The sequence below is a fragment of the Daphnia magna genome, linkage group LG4 (genome assembly GCF_020631705.1).
Source record: "Daphnia magna isolate NIES linkage group LG4, ASM2063170v1.1, whole genome shotgun sequence".
In the NCBI taxonomy this organism is placed as follows: domain Eukaryota; kingdom Metazoa; phylum Arthropoda; class Branchiopoda; order Diplostraca; family Daphniidae; genus Daphnia; species Daphnia magna.
This window is the reverse complement of record NC_059185.1, coordinates 2,040,281-2,060,151: the sequence shown is the minus strand read 5'-3', so window position 1 is coordinate 2,060,151 and position 19,871 is coordinate 2,040,281. Positions and strand designations below refer to the sequence as shown.

Genomic DNA, 19,871 nt, shown 5'->3' with positions numbered 1-19,871 from the left:
ATGTTTTTGTTTTTTTCTGTTAAGGTGTAGCAGTGAAGAGAAAATATGTTCGCGATGGGCAATTCGAGATCCAAGTAGAAACGGAGCTCCCATTGTTTAAAGGCTTAGAGACTCGGCAAATGGTATTACTGACCCATGGTGACAGCGTAGACAAGGTTGTAGAAGGGTTGCGTTGCGTCGCAAAATCTTCGCGTCATATTATTTCCGCTATTGCTGATATTACTGAGTCCAGTTCCATGATTCGACTGAAAACGGTACGTTGGTTTCCTTTCCATTGAGTGCGAAACATTGATCTTAATGGCTGGTGTATAATTGCAGTAAAAAAATGTTGCATATGCAACAAGTTACCTTTAATCTGATGGTTAAAAGTTGAAAATTAAAATGTATAACTTATGGCTCAACGGTAGAGCATCGGATTGGTACGCCGAAGGTTTAGGGTTCGATTCTTAAAAGAGTTAAGTTACATTCCATTGTAAAAATATATTCCATCGGGAAAATAAAACGTTCACAGAATTCCAATGTCTTCGGAACTAATTCTGATTTACGATTTAGAGTGCCTAACCAAAGATCTGTAAAGTACTATTCTACAACGTTCGTACTGGAACATTACAACTCAGATGAAGAACGTATAGTTGAACACGTTCTATGATGATTAATCCTCCTAAATTTAGTGTTTGTAAATAAAAAACATTTTAATAATTTATATTACATTACAGTTTTCTTCACCATGGATTTCCTACTGTGAAGTTATATGCCACTATATCTGATCCATACTGGACCCTGTTTCCCACTTCACCTGAACGGGATTCGAACCCAAGGTATTCAGTATTACAGTCCACCGCTCTACCATTGAGCTATGAGAGGTACTATACTGAAACCTAAGTCTTCAACACATTAAGGTAACAGTGCAAAGTTGTACATACGGGATCAAATATCGTTGGGGGGGATATAGGGGGGGTTGCCAGGAAGGTATCGCATCCGCCTAGCAACTCCAAGGTCAGTGGTTCGATTCCCAAGAGGTTCCCGATGTCCTGTGCCTCCAACCTTCCCAGGTGTCCACCTTCCACGTCTGCCAGTCGAGTCTGGAAACTTCCCCATTACGAAGTAATGGGACGGATATTTTGGCAAAGTTTAATATAATATCAAATAATAAATTTCAATAATTTGTTCATTTTGATTTGTCGGCGTAAATGCGTATTTTGTTACTTGAACACTTTACAACGGACTTTAACCATTGCAATGCTCTGCCGAGAGACCCCGTCCGTATTGCATGATCAACATTAAGTATATATAAGATTTTAATATGTATCAATTTAACGTTAACTGTAATAGTTCTTTCGACTTATTTGGGATTTGAACCCTTAACTTTCGGTATAGCGTGCCGATGCTCTACCACGGAGCTATAAATCATATTTGAATGATGTCTATATTTTCGTGTTAATTGAGTTCAACAAATTTGGACTTATAATAATTTTTGTAGCGTGATTTAAGAAATAACCTGTAAACTTTTTCACAATACATCTAATAGAAACATAGGGAAATTACAATTACGTTTTCCTATATGTGGTAACATCCAGCCGGGATTTGAACAACAGACCTTTGGATCCGTAATCCAACATTCTACCACAGAGCTATGATCCTTGTATACAAACTATTCAGGTTAGTGTTTCGTTTTACGAGCCTTTTTTATGCCTGTATTATTGCCTTTATTATCTTTTCGTGCCTTCTAATATTAGTGCAAAATTAAATATAACTCATGGCTCAACGGTTGAGCATCGGCAATGCACGCTGGGCGTTTAGGGATCGATACCCGAAAGAGTTAAATTAAAATATGTGAATGGATTTCAATTCATCTAAAAAACCGATATGTACAAAGATTGTATACAAATTTAATTGTAATTGTTGCAATTGCAAATCAAACAAAACTGATGTACAAGTATGTACAACAGTAAACTACCAACTCCGGCATAGGAATTTCATCGGCGATAATTCAAATGCACTTAGTACAAAAACTGCACATCAGTGGCCATTTCAGCAGTGTTAAAGACTCCAATCCTTAAAGGAAAAAGTGCAAAGGTAACAAATGTATGGAAAGTGTACACAAAAACAAGTTTTTCAAAATCAATGTAAAAAAAATTTGTATTGACAATTCTCCACATAATGAAATATTTTGCAACTTTTAAAAGGAAAAATAACCATTTCAAAAGTTGCTGTCAACCAAGGCAGGGGGAGACACTGCCTCAATTGACTCACCGGGGAGATTACCCAGCGCGTGGCTAAGAGAAGCCGGAAGAAGAGCTGAAGATTTGGAACATTTTTACAGGAGCGATTAACCTTTAATTCGGATTTGTGGGTAGCGACATAGCCCTCCATAAGCATTTCATCGAACTATGAGGACCCCCACGTCCCCTTTCCGGCCAGAGCCCTCCAAACCTCGATATATGTTGTTTTTATATATACCGTACAGTAGGGGCATGACCCCCTACGGGCTTATTATGAGTCAAGGGGAAACGGGGCCACAGAAAACAAGGGAGCCCAGATATGCACTTCAATTTATGTACGACAAATACCATAACATGAGAGAATGTTTTTCATTCCATGGGTATTTCCGATCGTTTTTCCAAACGTCAGCATTGATAAAACTCCAGCCTCATTCTGAAACCTCATTTTCGATTTATTACGTCAATTACCTAAAGAGAAAAAAAAACACACAAATCAACAGAAAAATATTTGTTTATGGAACTTACTTCAAAAAATAATCTGTGCAATCCTTCTATAGTCTTATAGTTGGAAAGTTTCTAGTCTGATTTCCATGTGAAAACTAAACATGACTTGATATGAACACCAGGATAAGCATTGAAACCGGGATAACCATGAGTTCCAAGCAATTAACTCAAGTGAAAATCTTCTTCGCTATAGTTTGTTGTCTTTCGCTTTGCGCGCGTATTGTGGACAGGAGCTGGAACAGACTTCGTTAACGGAGGTCGGTCATATACGGGCTTAGTCTGTTCAAATAGATGAATAACAATATCCAATAAAAAAAAAATTTACCACCAATACAAAACAATTTTTTATTTATACCAGTAGACTCCTCGCTAGCTTCGTGGACGTCGCTATAGTCAAAATAGTACCAACTATTACCATCATCCTTGTTCTTCCCTAAGTGGAATCTAAGAAGAAACAAAGCTAATTACAATATCGATTGCCAAGTTGAATTATTTTAAGCTTTTACTTAGAACAGCCATCGCCAACTCCTCCATATGGACATACGGATACGGGATAAATCATCAGCGGTATCGAACGGATTTGGACCAACTAAACTAAAATAAAAGGCGTTATTTGTAATCCGCGAATTAGAAAAGTGTCATTTTTACTTACCATTTGTAATGTGGTGAATTTGGTTTCAAATGTTAATAAATAGGAATCCAGCCAGTTAATATAACATTTTCTACTTCAATCTTGAAGCTCATTTTGAACGTAAATTTCGAAAACATAACCAAATAGTGATATGTTTGAACTAAAATGTTAGTCCAGCTGTCATTTGCAATCAGGCAACCATTTACTAAGCACGCCACACACATCATGCAATGTCCTGATTGTAAAATTATAAAAATGTAATATATAATGTAAAATAACAAATATATACACATATTTACCATACTGGAAAAGCACCAACTTGCAAAAGCGCTATATTTTTCTAAGACAATTTGTAGCAGTTAATAGATTTATCTTGACAGTAGTACTTGAAATAAATAGCAAACCTTTCCTAGTTTTTCTTCTCAAAAATGTCTGCGATCATTTGCTATCCTTTCAATGTCTTATTCATTGCTTCAGCTTATCTGGAAATAGAAAACTTAACACTTGTTAGCCAAATATTTGGTTAAAAAGTTGAATTTTTTTCCATACTTGGTTACATGATTCTCTTTTCAACATAGAATAATGGTAAACGACACTGTATGGAAGCCACAACACCTACATATTGCTAATTTAAAAAGCCTTTAGCCTTCACATCCATAAAAAAAAAAAAAGGAATTTAGAAAATGTTAAACTTAATTGGTAACATATTTTCTGGGTTATAATCAATTTGGATCTGGGTGGGGATAACAGGTGTGCTGGTGGTCTTTGAGGGCATTTATGATTTCCTTAATCCTATAGTTCCAGGAATCAAAAGGGTAAATCTCAAAATCATTTTAAGAAAATTCAATTTATGCCTATGAGCTCCCTTATGATGTTCATTGATACCACATTCTGCCAGGCTTTTCCCACATATAGCATATGTTATACTCATTGCCTAGAAAAAGAAAAAATATTTAATTAAGGCAGATGACTGATATTTATGGGATGCAAATGTACCATTCACCTGTCAAGCATTCCATACTGCATAGGTGTTCAGGAAGAATCATGGTTGTGCAACTACAAGTTTTGTGCTAAAACTTGAGTATGGCTTGTTCTGGTATTTGTTAAGAGCTCATAATCCCAAAGCTGATTCTTGCTCGCAAGTTAATCTATTAGAAAGATTAACGAATTAGAAAGATTAAATCTGAATTAACGTGACGTAAGGATGAAACACAGTACCACGAATAGAAGTGAGGGTTAAATAATAGCACAATATATGTATCAAACTATGAAATTAGTGCAGAAATTCCTGTTAAGAGAGACGTCCATCATGACTACCACGCTTAACTTAATGGACGCTGAGCAAAAACGAAACCACGAACTAGCCGTAAAATGTCAAAGCAGTTGCTTATTTCTCCACTAGATGCCTAAAACATAAAGTTCAAGGTAAATCACGTCCTGAGGTAAATGAATTGGAATTAATGGTTGTTTACTTACTTCTTACTAACTACTTGTTACCTGAGTCCAGGTAATCAAATTACAGTAATTGATTTCTCTAAGGACCTTTCGAGAAGCTCTTTAATTATTTTCTGTTTTGTTCGTGGAATTCTCTCTCTGCAGGTTTAAGACGTCATGTTGCATTAGGCCATTAGGCTCTCAGTTGAGAAAATTGATACGTAAAGTCCTGGCGTTCGGAATTTGATTCGTTAAAAAAGTACAGTACATACAAGTAGGGTTGATTTAAGCTATCATCGTAGAAAATACATAGGGCTTCTTAACCTGTTTAACAATATTGGTACAGTTGGACTGAGATCATAAGTAAAACTGTAAAAACTGAAGTCCTGTCATTCGAATTTACCGCAACAATGGTTGGTAGATGTTCGCGTTGGAGATTCCAGTGCGAATCTATCCAATTTTCTTTCAGGATATGTATGTCGATCATGTGGGAAATTCAAAGCAATGTTTTCTTGTGGATATGTAACAAAAGCAATCTTGGTGCTTTTGGTTAGACCTCTGCATCTATTTCAGAATCAGAAAGCAAAGGAGATTACTGCAACAAGAGTATGTGAAGCGCAGATAACAAAAGAAGTTATTACTTTTTATCGACTTCCGTTTAATCTATTTATTATAGGTTGTACTCAATTCATTACCTCGGGTTTCACTACCTGCATTGAAATGTGCGCTCACGGCACAACTGTCATCAAGAATTAATCTAAAACTTATCTCTCGAGTCTTCTGATTAATACGAGCAGTCCATGTCAGATAGTAGTCTCTTGCGACTGGGCATCAGCCTTCACTATTTGTTAACACTGTTCCTATGCGCACTTTTTCAATAAAAACCGCTCTAGGAGCTGCCCCGTAGAACTGAATAAAAAAATTAATCAGCAAAACAAAACAAAAAAACCCAAAAAAACCACAAAAACTTGTCGTTCTTAACAAACCTTTCACTAACGAACAGGGAGAAAATCGCCCATGTCAAGATTCATGAGAAACATCCAAACTTTTGAAATGTCAGAACAGCCAACAAAGATGTAAATCAATAATAGGAACTCACGTTGTTTTCTTTTTATCGGGTAGCGATGAGAGTTTATATCCATCTATGACAAAATAATGTCTGATCCATGCCGTTATCGCGTCTCACCGGTAACGTTAAAGGAGTGGCGAGAAAATAGGACAGAAGAAGATGAATGGATGGTGCGGATATTTAACAGCCCTAAACTGAGATAACAATAGTTGATGCAGTAATAAATAACTAATAATATGACAAATCATTTAAAGTATAAAAAGATGTGCTTAAACACGAAAAAAACGAGCTTTTGCCACTTACGTTACGCTTATCTAAAATGAGAAAAAGATTGACTCTGAAAAGAATTAAATGATTTGTTATTGCTTAGTAACGTTCAAATTTTTACCATTTATGTCAAACTACGTGGTTTAGAACCAAAAAATAAAAAAAAAAATCACCAATCCGTTACCAATTATTATACTTATTTGACACAGGCCAATGTAAAATGAATTCTACCTTCAAACTTTGCAGAGGTAGTTTAGCATAACTAATAACGCAAACCTGTAAAAAAAAAAAAGAAAAAAAAAAATTAGTTAACATTTATGCATACGTAAGATGAGGGTATTTCGACACGAAATGAGCCATACCAATTGATTGACATGTTAGTGTAACTAAGAACCGTTCAGAGGATTGATAGTATGGAGACATGCAATTTTTCGCGGGGCGTTTCCAGCACATAATTTTTCTGTGTAAACTACAAATTCGTCTACGCCCTGGAAATCGATTATGCTGCCAAGAGTCTTCAGCATTTTCTGCATTGAAGGTGATGTACTGCACAAACACTTATTCTCACGCATAAATATTCCATACAAAATAAGGGGAAAAATGCAGAGTTTTAAAAACCGCCAAATAAAAAACAGCACTTACCATTTTGCATGTCTATCAAAACGAATTTAGTAGTGTTCCTACTATGATAGCCTACATTCATGCAAATGTAACAAAAAATTTCAAGTGGTAATTGAATCAATACTATTTTTTTTTAATGGTGGGCAGTCTAGCACCATCATGCTAAATACTGTACCTTGTTAGCAATGAAAACTCCATGTAATACCACGTGAACGCCACGAAGCAAGTTTAATGGCCTTGTGCACGGTCTGTCGCTTCCTATTTCATTCATGGATGAATTAAGTGGGAGGGCATAACCACCGAAATAATGGCTGTGAAAGTAATCGACGTTATTGCCACAACAGAATCCAACTACGAAAGGCAATTCAGTCGAAAAAGCACCCCAAGTTTTCGATTGGACCAAACATCCGGATTAAGCCAATCGAGAACTATTGGACAGAAGAACGCCACGTGTCACTTGACATCGAGCCACTGAAACTGTAAATCTACAATTACTAGTGACGCGGATGATTTCTAAGGCCGATGTTCCGAATTGGGCGATTCAAAAGTGGTTTGCCAACTATCGGGAAATGGGGATTACTCCCGTTTGTAACGCAACAAGTGCGAATCGCGAAGATCTGCACAAACAACAGGAGGATTAATGGATCATAAAAGTTATTGGACCATATTTATTGTTGATCTCATAGACTCACCAAGCTTTCATAAAGAACTAGTTACATATGGGTCGGAACGCGCATATCCGGTTTGTCTCTTTGGAACCTATCCAGCGGAAAAATCGGTTGGTCGCCATCGTAACGGCCCAGCCTCCTATCGATTCGACCTATAACTTGCCCCTTTTTTGTTAGTCCAGTGAAGGAGACTATTGCATTCGGTGGACGTAAGGTCTAGTGCTACACGGCCTTTCACTTCATGTAACATTCAAGTTTTGACGCTTGCTGGCGGAAGCGCGTGAACGCAAATTTGTTACTTTCGACAGCCATTGTGAAACCGAAAAAATATCCTAAAGTAATACAAAAAATTAATAATCAATGAAATGTTCAGTTTAGAATATAACTATTACCTCAATTATGGGTTTCAGATGCCACACAGTTCAGTAAAGTTGGTACTTCTAACATTTTGCTTCATCCTGGCTGTCAATCGAAGTGGTGCGCAACGATTGCAGATGATTCCAAATGTCAAGGAGCAGGTGGTCGAAGCAAATTCCACGCTAACGCTAACTTGTGTTTACAAATATTATGATGGATTTGACAGCACCAACATTTCATGGACGTTACCTGCCTATCTGAAAAATTTTCCGGGAGTAAAATAATTGATTAGTATCAGTTACATATCGTTGGTGCTTAAAACTATTTTTTTTTTTTTTGTTACTAGAAAAGCGAAGCATATAGCCGCCTTCAACTTACATATCATGGGAACAAAACGCACTTGATAACGACTATGACGCTACAAGAAGTCCGACCAAAAGACTCGGGCAAATTCGGTTGTACCGGAGATGATCGAGTCAATCAACACATCTATGTTTACAGTTTGTTGAAATCGCATATAACGAATCGGCCTAGCTGTTTACGAAGCTCCCTATTTCCGAATTAGGCGAAGGAATTTTCATCTTCATGGATAACGGAGAAAATGTGAAAGACTTCTATTCTTCCCAACAAGGTGATACTCTTCACATCCCCTGCAAACCCACCCACCCGAACGCGACTGTATCTTTGAGCCTTGTACGACAATGGGCAAGCAAAGAATGGGCTGAAGATATCTCAAAAGTAATACAAAGGCAAAGCTTTCAAATGAAAACGATGTCATTGGCAAAACCTTTTCAATAGGATTTGCTATCCGATCCGTATTCCAATTGGTCATTCAATAGGGAAATTGGACTGACCCTACGCAACACAAAGATCAGTGATTCTGGCTACTACCAATGCGTTGGAACAATGAATGATGTCCTTAATTATGAAAATTTTAGGATTATTGTCAAAGGTATCTGAGATTTTAATAAAACAAACTGACTAACCTAAAAGTTAAAATGTTGTAGGGATGGAATTGACTCGAATTGGCGATTCCGACGATCCGGTAGAAGGAAGCAACGTCACGTTAATTTGCCTCATCCACACCGATGGGGAGATTAACGATAAAATGCGAAAGGGGTTCCCCTCACCACCTGAATGGTACTACAGGATCAATGATACCGGTCCCATGCAAATTATAAATAAAACTAATCCACCTAAAGGTAAATTTAAAGGACATTTAAATTTTAATGATTCAGTTGTGGTTTCTTATTACCGTGCTTTACTGACATCAGGAATTCAAATGAGGAAAGAATACGAAATAAAGTTGATGCGGCATCTCCATGGCTTCTACGAAAGTCGCTTGGACCTGATAGACGTGGATATTTTAAATCCCTACACAAACTTTGAATGCAAATCATCTATTCAAAAAAGAATAACAGAATCTAAAACGATTTCCTTTGGAATCAAAGGTAAGTCTACCTTTTAGATTAGGCCTATCTCGAATATTCTTCAAGTTGTCCTATTTCTCTGATTTCTTTCATCAGTTAGGCTGGAAGATGGAAGAGCTAGAAATTTAACCTGCAATATAGCATCAAAAGATACTCAAATCAAGTGGTTTAAGGTTGTTAACATTTTGATCACATTTCTGACATATCATGTTTTCTTTTCAAACTAATGGCCTTCTACAGGATGAGAAACCATACTCAGGTGAAATATATTCTACTGCAAACGTTTCTATCTTGCCACTTGAAGGAACCAAGGGTGAAATTGGTGCTTATGCTTGCCAATGGAACAACAGTTTGGGACAAGTGGGTTTCAGGAATTTCACTCTCTTCCTGGCTGACGAGACATTGTCGGAAACGGAAACCTATTACACTGCAATAATCGTGTCTGCAGTAACTCTGGCAATCCTACTTGCCCTCGGAATCGGCATCAGCGTTAAACTCTACTTTGATTTGGTGAGACTTTAAAATGATTACAAATCTGATTAAAGGAAGAACAAAAAGAAACAATTCCATTAACACATACCAGAAAAAACAAGTATTTCCCGGAGCAAAAAAATTACTCGAGGGCAATGTCAAAGAAATCAATCCCCAATTCTCAATAGAAGAGCAAACTGAGCTGCTTCCCTACGACAAAGCATGGGAATTTCCACGATGTCGCTTGACACTCGGTTCGTTTTTGCTTTAGCATCCAATAAGAACAAAAGAACAATAAAACTGATTACAAATGTGCTAAAAAGGAGTGCAGCTAGGATCGGGCTGTTTCGGAAGAGTCGTTAAAGGAGAAGCGATTGGGATCAAAGGTTCGCGAGAAACCGTCAGAACGGTGGCTGTCAAAATGGTAAGGTCACAAACAAATGTCGCTGCGATGGAATCTCTCGTTAGTGAACTGAAAATTCTCATCCATTTGGGATCTCATCTAAACGTTGTCAATTTACTCGGAGCCTGCACGAAAAAAATCACTAAAGGTATGTGAGCCACGATGAAGACTTTCCCGTTGTTTCACAATTTTTAAACGTATCCCTTCCCTATTTTCGAACGTCAAGGTGAGCTTTTGATTATTGTCGAATATTGCCGATTCGGCAATTTGCAAACGTACTTGATGAAGCATCGGAATAGTTTCATCAACCTGTTGGACGAGTTTGGTAACATGAAACCAGATAGCGAAACTGAGGAACTACAACCATCAATTTTACCGGATATTTCCTCGGTTGATAAAAATTCAATCGCTGACAACGAGAATCCAGGTAAAATTTTTACAGCAGAATGAAATATAAAAATTGGAAACGTTAAACTCTCTTTTTGACGTTAGCACCATCACCATTCTATTCCACCTCCGATACAGAGGCACCGGAATGGTGGAACTATGGTCACCAACAAGAACGGGATACTTCCCAAAACAAAACAATTTCCACCCGTGATCTAATTTCATGGTCTTTTCAAATTGCCCGGGGAATGGAGTACTTGGCTAGTAAAAAAGTATGTGTTATCTTACGTTCTTTTTGTCCCCGTAATGTAGAAAATCGCAATTATTTGCTTTCAAGGTTCTTCACGGTGATTTGGCCGCTCGCAACGTTTTGTTAGCTGACGACGGAGTTGTCAAAGTGGCTGACTTTGGAATGGCTAAAAAAATGTACTACGAGGGCAACTATGAAAGGACAGAGGTGCTTTAATTTACTTAAAAAAAAAAAAAAACGAGAATTTGTATTGAATAATACCGATGATTCTTTGATTGAAAGGGACTAATGCCGGTAAAATGGATGGCTATTGAATCCCTAACTGCTCGAATTTTCTCCAGTCAATCCGACGTCTGGTCATTTGGTGTTTTACTCTGGGAGCTCTTCACTTTAGGCGAAGTTCCATACCCAGGTTAGAAAAACAAAAACAAATGTAAAATCAAGGATCGGATGCGAATTTGAAACTTTTTTTTAAAGGAATGGATGTCGGTCATTTACTTATTAAAGAAATCAAAAGTGGTTACCGCATGGAAAAACCAGAAAATGCGCCAAATTTCTTCGGAGTAATAATGGCAAACTGTTGGAAAACGGAGCCCAAAGAACGACCAACGTTTCGCCAACTGGAGGAAATGATCAACAGTCATATGGAATCTTCTGTTAGCTGCCATTATTTAAATTTAAGCCTCCCCTATGGAAAATTTAATGAAGAGGATACAGCGACTCCAACCAATGTGTATGGAATAACTAACCTGTTTAAGGGGGCGCCATATTCGATAGAAACAGAAGACGCCAAATGATACGAGATCTAAAATTTTCAAGTATGTTATATGGATGCCAATGTAAACTAGACAGACACTACATTTTGTCTCTCCAATCTTTTTGAAATCTGACGGGGTAGTTATCTCCACAATTCAGCAAAGAAAATATTAATTGCGCTCATCAAGGTAATTACTCAAATGGGGACTTCGGGGACTTAGCAAGTGGTTTACAGGAGAACACGTTCTTTTTTTTTTTTTGCTTACATTTGTCATTTTATACTCTGCGCTAAAATTCAAACATTCGAACTCTTATTTCGTTTGCTTGTAAATGTATAGTACGTTTACCATTTCTCGTATAGCTAATTTAGTTCAGTAACACTAATTGCAGAAGGATACATTAGTACACCTTGAGCAAAACAAAATGTTTTTTGATGGCTTCATATGTTAACATTCCCATGATCTCCTCAACAATGGCAATGAATGACATAAAAAAACTAATTTACATCTCTTAAAATGTAACGAAAGACTTCATTCAGCCAAATGATTAGATAATCAACAGTAACAAATACCTCTACATATCTAAACATTAGCATTTTCAGCAGGCAGTAAAAATGTCTCATCATATCATTCTTAAATTTAAAGTTACTTGTTTATTACTGGCATTGTAAAAAAAAAATCCTACCTTCGAACTGAGGATCAGGTAACATTTGAATTGCTATATGTAGAACCTTGATTAAAGTTTTGAATACGGTTCCATTCTAACAGAGGTAACCCCTCTTCTGTTTTCTGTGAACAGTGCAACTTCAAACAGCTATGATATGACAGTACCCAAGCTGATATCTTCTATTTACTTATGATATTCCTAAGAAACTGAAATTGTAGAATATCAACATGTTTCCCTTTTCCATAAATTTTACTCACATAAAACATCCTAATCTATTCCTATATGACTGTCACTGCACTAACACTCAGTTTTCAAGATTTAATCAGAGAACACTGCTTGTTCGTCTTAGGCAGGTATTGGAACATTTTCGGGCAACTTCTGCATAACCATTTGGGCGCGAATGAACCATATGAAAATAAATTATCTAACTGTTAGCAAGTGTTGGACATACAAAACATGTTCAACCTTCAATCCAAATTCTACTGAAAATATTATTTACATACCTAACAGCTGAATGGTGATCTAACCATTTAGGGAACGGATAACGGGTGTGATTTAGAATTTAAAATGTCTGAAACTTTGAACTGGAGACATGAAACTCTGTACCAAACAAGGCGCCAAACAGCATGCAGAACTTTGTATGCTATCCTAACAGCATTGCCAAATTTTACGTAGGCCCGGCTAATCTAATTCCATTTCCTCTTCCTCCGCTGTCCGCTTTCTGCAGAACCAGTAGTTATTGATAAGCTAGAAGCCCCATTTTTCAAGAAAATTATTGCGTCACTAGCATATAGATTTTTACAAAAGATCATTTCAATTAAACGGAAATAAGAGGTTCACCTAAAGGGACTAAAATCTTAATTACCTAGCAATTAATAATCGTCGAAGTCAGTTCAACTTGATCACCTATATGAAATATGGTCGAAATCTAACCCAAAGTTACATTATTTTCGTAAGATCAGTGGTTCTCTTTATTTTTTTTTTAACAAAATCTTTTGGCCATCTTTCTGTTACAGATTACTTTTGAATGCCAAGTCTCAACCAACAGCCTTTAAGTGTGGACTGAATTGATAAACTTGAAAAAACTGATTACTCCAATCCAGTGTTTGCAAACTAGATGAACATAGAACTTTAAACAAAAATGTGCAAGTCACTAGTGAAGGTGTTGATTAAATTCTTTATTGGTGGTTGCTTACTGCAATTTATCTACAAACCAAATCTGCACTGGAGTGAGAACATGTTCAAACTTTGTATCCAACAATGCTTCCCTTGCCAATGCACTCCCCAACAAAAAACCAGAAAGCAATTTCCGCTGTGATCAATGTGTTTAGCCAAGCTTCCTGAATTTTTAATTTCAAATGAGGAAAAGTTAGGCAATGTTTGTCTATTTTTATTGGGTTACGTAAATACCTTCACTGTAACTTGCTTCCATTTGCCAGTCTTGGCAGACTTGACAAGGCTTTGAAGGCCTGTTGTGATTTTTGGAATATCGGCTGGGGTAGGGGGGGTTAATTCAACTCGAGCATAATGCCAGAAGGTGTTAAGCTTGGGAGTTGAGTAATCAACAACACCTGAAAAAATATACAAAATGAGGCATCTTTCTTTAACTTAAAAGAGGTCATTAAACAACAACACAAACACCACTATTAGGAATGTTGAATTTAGGGATTTTGAAGTTGCTCAGTAATTCTAATTTTTTTCGATTTGTTAAAACCAATTATACTCAGCTGTCTCTCACATTGTACTGTTCAACACACACGAACGGGTGAAACGGAAACCAAACCAGATGAGTTAAAAGGCGAACTTAGTATGTTCCACAAATAGATGCCATTCTGTACCTTTTTACCATAAATAGTATAAAACAAACAAATTTTTACCTTTAATCATTCCTGGAGCTTTCGCGGCTAAACCAGACAGAGCCTTTGCCATTTTTCTAAACTTAGTTGGTGAAATCTGCACCGGCTCAAACAAGAGTTCCCAAGATGGACGCACGCAAGACTTCCAACTGGTGGCCAAAGAGTGAACTAAGAGAAGAAGATCAGCTGATATTTCTAAACAGTATCTTTGCGCCTAACATTAAATACGACGAGTCGTTGGCTTATGGAATTTTGTATACTTTCAATTTTGTAATGGAATTTTGAGAGATTTTCTACAATTCACGCTTTCTTTCTCATTTGTTTAATCAAACAATTAAGTCGACTATCTTCGCAACAGTGCTGCCACCAAGCGATAGCTGCATCTGTAAGGGCGGGTCATTCGAACGTTGGTGGTAACTGGTAAGAGGTAGTTCCATTTTTAACATACTGCGCGGTTCGATATATGAGTTTTGAAAGAAAGAGTGTGGTATTTAGAGTTCGAGTCGATACTCATGATAAAATTTCAGAAACAAACCTACAAAGAAAATTTCTTTTTTCCATTACAATTGATTGTTTGATTTCATATTTTAATAAAGTACGATACCTCGTAAATCAATAACTGTTTGAGAAAACTTCTGTATTTCATTTGATAATTAGAACTCAAAAAGAAATAACGACATTAGTTTGGCAATGAAATACAACGCTAGAATGAACGGAAATGCTCGACGAATATAACGGGTACAACACTCCTCAATCGTCTTCTTCAAAAAGGTGCAGAAAGGACAACGGAAGGGTCGCGACGTGTTCGATGAGTAAATAGATGGCTAACTTATCGGTCTGGGCACGGACAGAGATTCCCAAAAGGGGTGGAGAACGTGCCATTAAGGTTTTCAACCATCGTAATTCGTCTGTACCGTGTGGTCCATTCTTGGCGTATGACATGGCCACGTTCATAATTGATTCTTGAAACACTTCAACACCCTCTGGTTCTTTTAAATCAGGTCTAGACGACTGTTTGAGTATGTTAACAAATGTGCGTTTGCTTTTTAAGATAGAACAATACCTGAAGGATCCAGGTAGCAACTAAGATGGCAGCTTCAGTTTCATCCAACTTTAGGTCAGCTATGCGCTGCGCATAGCTGAAAAGTGGCGATAACATTCCTAGCTCAGGTTGAGCTAGGACATCCGATCGAGTGAGCAGTTGTTCGCCTCGCAAAGGAAAGCCCTGCTGAACCACATCGAATCTCAACGCCGTTCTCAGACAGAGAACTTCGATGCACGATCCTAGTAATAGGCAAATCTGGTCGTCTGTTGTAAACTTAAATAAAGCAAAAAAACTCAAATTTTTTATATGAATCACACAGGCAACTTTACAACTTACAGTGTTGAATCCAGCAAGCGCTTTGGCAAACGTTATCACCTTGCCTATGGTCGGTGTCAGCATGTCAGCCATATGGAGTGAAGCAAGACAATTGATTTCAGCCGCGTGATTGAGGGTGGTGCTCTAAGAAAAGGATGCTGGCCTTTAGTAAAACAAGATTGTCAATTACACGTTATGTAACACATTACCCGACTCGGACCGATTCGTGTGAAAGTCTCCCGATAAGCTCGAACAATGGGGTTGAGTAGATCGGTGATAGTATCAGGCATCGTGGGTTTCATTACCCGTCTTCTGGCAGACGTCACCTTCAGGACTGGCATGGCATTGCTTTCTCTCACTACGCATTTTACTTTTTGACCTGATGGTACGTAAATATGTGTTGCGTTTGAAACCATTCCCATGGCGATACATTTATCGTAACGACATTTCTGGCATTGGGTACGTGAAAATTTGTCGACAATACAATTATTTCCCCAATCACACGTATAGGTTCCTTTCTTCGAGAGACTTCGACGGAAAAAGCCCTGGAACAAAGTCAGTTTCATCAGTCATTACTCATGTGATTTACACAATCTGGCAATACCTTGCAGCCTTCACATGTCCAGCATTTGTAATGGCAACCGGTGGCATGGTCACCGCAAACGACGCACGGTTTCTCGACTTTTTCTTTAGTGTAACATCTGGTATAGCTTTCTTCTCTCTTTTCAAACATTTTTTCACTACAAAGCAATGTTTCATCTTCGACATCCAATTTTTGAGCAAGCTCCTGGATAATGGAATCAAACGGCCTACACGTTGGACATAAAGACAGGTATAGTTATCGAACGCTGAATCCACAATCATTCAGAGACCAAACAAGTATCGACTATCGAGCGACTCTCACAGTGAATCATTCTGGGCAACTAAAACGACTCAAATTAACGAGAAATAATGGCTTGCTTACGGAAAAGAGCGGGACATCATTTTCTCTCGTAAGAATTCAGTTTTTCAACCCACGAGGAACAAAACAAACAAAACAAACAAATTCGTCGAGAGTTTGTATCACGCTGTTGGTCGTATACTGAAGTCGTCTGTAACTGAATTAGTTGAAACCAATTTCCGCTGTGGCGCTGATTACGTCATCACTCATCAGTCATCATGTCGACAAACAACAACACATTTTGTTATAATAAAATATGGTAATGATGAGAAATTAGAAAACAAAACTTTGAGTTCAGCACTCCTTATTAACTTACTATATCTAGTAAATGTGGACAATAGTAAATTTCGATGAAAAATAGTTTCAATTAGTAACACAATTAAAGTTTAAATGGAACAATGTAAAGACATCGTCAGAGACTCAGAGCAGGCTTGGAAGTTTCAATTTCAATTTGAAGGCAATATGGCAAGCCAAACGTACCGCACATTAACCTTAATGATACCTGTGTCGACAGAGGAGCGTTTATAGAGCACAGACATGCACAGATAGGAAACCTGTTTATTAGCTCTATTCCGAGACCTTCTACACCAGTGATGTTAGACATAGTAAGGGTAGCAACATGTAAGCTTTAGAAAAAAATAGTTGCTGGTATCGAACTGGGTCATTGCTCGATGATCGGCTGCCTACCCCAACTTGTTGGAAGCGGAAGATTAACCAACAACTTACGGGCTACGACATTCTCCATCAAGTTAGCGAACTTGATCTTTATCTATGTAGGGAACGGTACTATAAATCAAGGATTGAAAGCGTCTGTATACGTGTCGAGTTGTTGTGTTGGTGTTATACGTGTAGTATTTTTTTTTTAGTGTGGCAGTGCCTACGTGTCTTTATTTATTTAATTTATATTATCTTTAGCTATTGCACCTTTATAGTAGGCATGGTTCCTGTATGTATATCCAACATTGTCCTCGATCTAGATGATGTCCGATGCATTTTAAAAAGAGAAAATATTGCTGATAAAATTTTCATTTGTTTAGTACTTAAGCCTTATTCTGTTACAAACCCTTCATTTACGTCTGATATGTCAACTCAGTATAGCACTTGTTCTACAATCTGAGTTTCCAACATACCCACTCAAGTAAGGCTTGAACTTTGATGTAATTTCGACGCCAGCATTAAGCTTATTGAATGTATTTTCCTGACCTAGGAAGGGGACGTACAGTAATGACAGGAATTCTATCCGTTGGACAAGAATTAAAAATTGTTGAATCACGTCCAAATGATCAATATGTAGCCCGGGTGAAAGATGTTTCTGTTGTGATATATTAATAAGCCTTTACCGTAGAGTGGGAGTGAATTAGAATTGAACAATGGAATAAAGGAAGAGGTAAATAGCGAAAAAATAAGGATCATTCTAAGTGATTGCGTCTGATAGAATTTGTTTTTTTTTTCTTCCAGCCCAACTTAACGATGTTCGAGGCATCGTTTATCCCCAGACCCGGACTCCGTTGTCCCAGGAAGACGTAGCAATGCCGATACCACTGTCAGCAACGCTAAGGCCGGTAATTCGGTTTTCATGTCCTTGAAGGTTTCCTATTTTTAGTGAAGATCAAATCGATCGCGCTTCCGTTAGTCACTTAAGTCAGTTCGCCTTAATGTTATTAGTACCATTATGCTCTCCTTTGAGGAGATCCCATAGGTGAACAGTCGAGTCATCCGAACCAGCTAAAAGGATTCGGCCTGACTGGGACACGCTGCAGCAAGTCAGGCTGGAATTGGCAGTAGGAGGCCGATAAATACATACCTGTGATATGGTGTGATAATTTATTACGAATCCTGATTAGATTAATAACTGAATGTCCTTCGTACTTGCTGATCGGATCGGATGTCGAAAAGACGGGAAGTTTTATCCTCGGAAGCAGACACAAATGCTTGGCCAGAAGGATGGAACTGAATTTCATTTGATTATAGCTCAATGGAGTAGCACTATTTCTATTTGCAAAAAACTTACACAAACAGAGTTGACATCGGCTTCATGCCCAAAGAAAGTTTGCACGCACTTGAGCGTACGGACATCCCACAATTTGATACATCGATCGACTGAGCCAGTGACGATGAGATTTAGCTCAGCTTTCAGTGACATGGAACAAACATCACCGACATGCGCTGGTGTTTGGTCGAGTTTCTTGCCCGCCTCCAAATCCCAGACAGTTATCATCATATCACCAGATCCAGTTACAATCTTACCATCTATGGAATGCATACATTGAGCTCAGATTAACGTAATGCAGTCACTTTCCTCACCTTCCAAGAATCGACAGGTGGAAAGAAAACCTTCGTAACCCGCTAATTCTCGTGTGATTTTTGCCGTTCCAGAACTATCACGATTATTGACGTCGTAAACGGTGCACATGTTGTCCATGCCTCCACAAGCTGGAAAAAAATCCGTCAAAGAATAATTTATGTTATCAATACCATAAATCTAAGCAATTCATTTACCAACGTAATTGCCCGAAGGAGCAAACACGGAACACATGACCCATGCCGATCTCAAAGGGATGACCTGGATCTTGTTGCCAGTCCACGTGTCCCAGACGATCAGCTTACCATCGAGTGAACCGGACACGAGATGTCTGTTGAAAAAGAAATACAAATTGAAACAAAAGAAAAGAAAAATCGATCCCCATTGCCCATCGTCCCCCTATCCAACATTCCATCTCCGTAAGGGTTATTATAGCACTTAGGGGAGCGGGATGGTAATCCTGTTTGTCTGTCATTTCAAAAGTAAGTTGACCTTTTACTTTTACATCCGTATGAGAAACCTAGATGTAAGGCTTCTACAAAAATATTTCTGTTTCTTAATAATTCTCGCCTGTAAAATTAGGCCATATTTCAAAAGTGATGAAGATAAGCAGTATGTAGGCTTTTATACGGGTTCGATAGAACTTTTTCAACAAGAAGAAATAACTTAGTTCTAAATTACATACCGTGAATCACCGGAATAATGACAGGAAGTAACTTTGTTGATATGGCCTTTAAGCATCCGCCTGGTGGTTGCCTTGATCCTTGGCAAATCCTCGGCGCTGGACGTAGCGGCTTCCAGTGTTGTATCTGAGAAACCCTTTTGCAAACCCTATACATATACAAAATTAGAAAAAAAAAAAAAAAGAACGTCAATAAATGTTTTTCGGTAATCCAAAATAATGCGAGCATAATTTGTATGGTGTACCTTGCATTGCTCTATAAGAGCCTGCAGTTCCTGTTTCAACTTGGCAGTTTCGGGATCGTCTTTAGGCGGCATGGCGGACGGCGGTTGTGATGATTCGGCTATATGATAAGACAAGACAACACAGCAGAGGCCGGGGAGCACTGCAGCGGCTGATCACCGAGTGACAAACATCAGCAGTCAAATGGAAAAAGGAAATATCTACAAGAAGGAGAGGGGTGCAAGGAACAATGTGAACCTTAATCAAATTAGCAACTATAAGGTCGGATATGTAGCTCCAAGGATCTGGCTGCGCAGCAAATCCAATTGAATGCGCTGGGACCTACAAGTGTGACAACAAGCTTAAGGGATTC

The 19,871-nt window shown here is 38.0% G+C and overlaps 4 protein-coding genes and 1 long non-coding RNA gene across 5 annotated transcripts; 1 reads left to right on the top strand and 4 right to left on the bottom strand.

The window, feature by feature from the left end:
• Positions 1 to 2,715: 2,715 nt before the first annotated feature.
• On the bottom strand, positions 2,716 to 12,518 carry LOC116921149. The gene is made up of 26 exons (XR_006645887.1): positions 12,394 to 12,518; positions 12,155 to 12,334; positions 11,464 to 11,519; positions 11,239 to 11,402; positions 10,976 to 11,102; positions 10,753 to 10,905; positions 9,235 to 9,333; positions 9,029 to 9,121; positions 8,760 to 8,969; positions 7,809 to 8,030; positions 7,441 to 7,748; positions 7,244 to 7,365; positions 6,924 to 7,176; positions 6,490 to 6,820; positions 6,359 to 6,403; positions 5,891 to 6,054; positions 4,834 to 5,355; positions 4,576 to 4,763; positions 4,354 to 4,505; positions 3,907 to 4,291; positions 3,762 to 3,853; positions 3,657 to 3,697; positions 3,379 to 3,592; positions 3,233 to 3,320; positions 3,082 to 3,170; positions 2,716 to 3,005 (listed from the first exon to the last, which is right to left on the bottom strand). It is a non-coding gene; the product is annotated as an uncharacterized LOC116921149 (long non-coding RNA).
• On the top strand, positions 7,628 to 12,161 carry LOC116921144 (vascular endothelial growth factor receptor 1). Its single transcript, XM_032927370.2, has 16 exons — positions 7,628 to 7,753; positions 7,827 to 8,048; positions 8,120 to 8,273; positions 8,339 to 8,511; positions 8,572 to 8,725; positions 8,781 to 8,975; positions 9,048 to 9,224; positions 9,300 to 9,376; positions 9,444 to 9,713; positions 9,787 to 9,928; positions 9,998 to 10,225; positions 10,304 to 10,504; positions 10,570 to 10,736; positions 10,802 to 10,921; positions 10,997 to 11,126; positions 11,192 to 12,161. Exons 2-16 carry the CDS (start codon positions 7,827 to 7,829, stop codon positions 11,509 to 11,511), a joined length of 2,730 nt encoding a protein of 909 aa, XP_032783261.2. The 5' UTR covers positions 7,628 to 7,753; the 3' UTR covers positions 11,512 to 12,161.
• Positions 12,519 to 13,293: 775 nt separating the features above from the next.
• LOC116921148 (ATP synthase subunit g, mitochondrial) lies at positions 13,294 to 14,175 on the bottom strand. The gene is made up of 3 exons (XM_032927374.2): positions 14,014 to 14,175; positions 13,547 to 13,707; positions 13,294 to 13,476 (listed from the first exon to the last, which is right to left on the bottom strand). Exons 1-3 carry the CDS (start codon positions 14,063 to 14,065, stop codon positions 13,378 to 13,380), a joined length of 312 nt encoding a protein of 103 aa, XP_032783265.2. The 5' UTR covers positions 14,066 to 14,175; the 3' UTR covers positions 13,294 to 13,377.
• A 437-nt stretch (positions 14,176 to 14,612) lies between these two features.
• Positions 14,613 to 16,469, bottom strand: LOC116921146 (thyroid hormone receptor beta). Its single transcript, XM_032927372.2, has 6 exons — positions 16,317 to 16,469; positions 15,957 to 16,161; positions 15,562 to 15,897; positions 15,374 to 15,496; positions 15,056 to 15,310; positions 14,613 to 15,003 (listed from the first exon to the last, which is right to left on the bottom strand). The coding sequence occupies exons 1-6, from the start codon at positions 16,334 to 16,336 to the stop codon at positions 14,743 to 14,745; spliced, it is 1,200 nt and encodes a 399-aa protein (XP_032783263.2). The 5' UTR covers positions 16,337 to 16,469; the 3' UTR covers positions 14,613 to 14,742.
• A 998-nt stretch (positions 16,470 to 17,467) lies between these two features.
• On the bottom strand, positions 17,468 to 19,714 carry LOC116921147 (guanine nucleotide-binding protein subunit beta-2). The gene is made up of 8 exons (XM_032927373.2): positions 19,522 to 19,714; positions 19,280 to 19,425; positions 18,792 to 18,925; positions 18,597 to 18,725; positions 18,304 to 18,542; positions 18,162 to 18,242; positions 17,961 to 18,096; positions 17,468 to 17,885 (listed from the first exon to the last, which is right to left on the bottom strand). The coding sequence occupies exons 1-8, from the start codon at positions 19,591 to 19,593 to the stop codon at positions 17,779 to 17,781; spliced, it is 1,044 nt and encodes a 347-aa protein (XP_032783264.1). The 5' UTR covers positions 19,594 to 19,714; the 3' UTR covers positions 17,468 to 17,778.
• Positions 19,715 to 19,871: the final 157 nt, after the last annotated feature.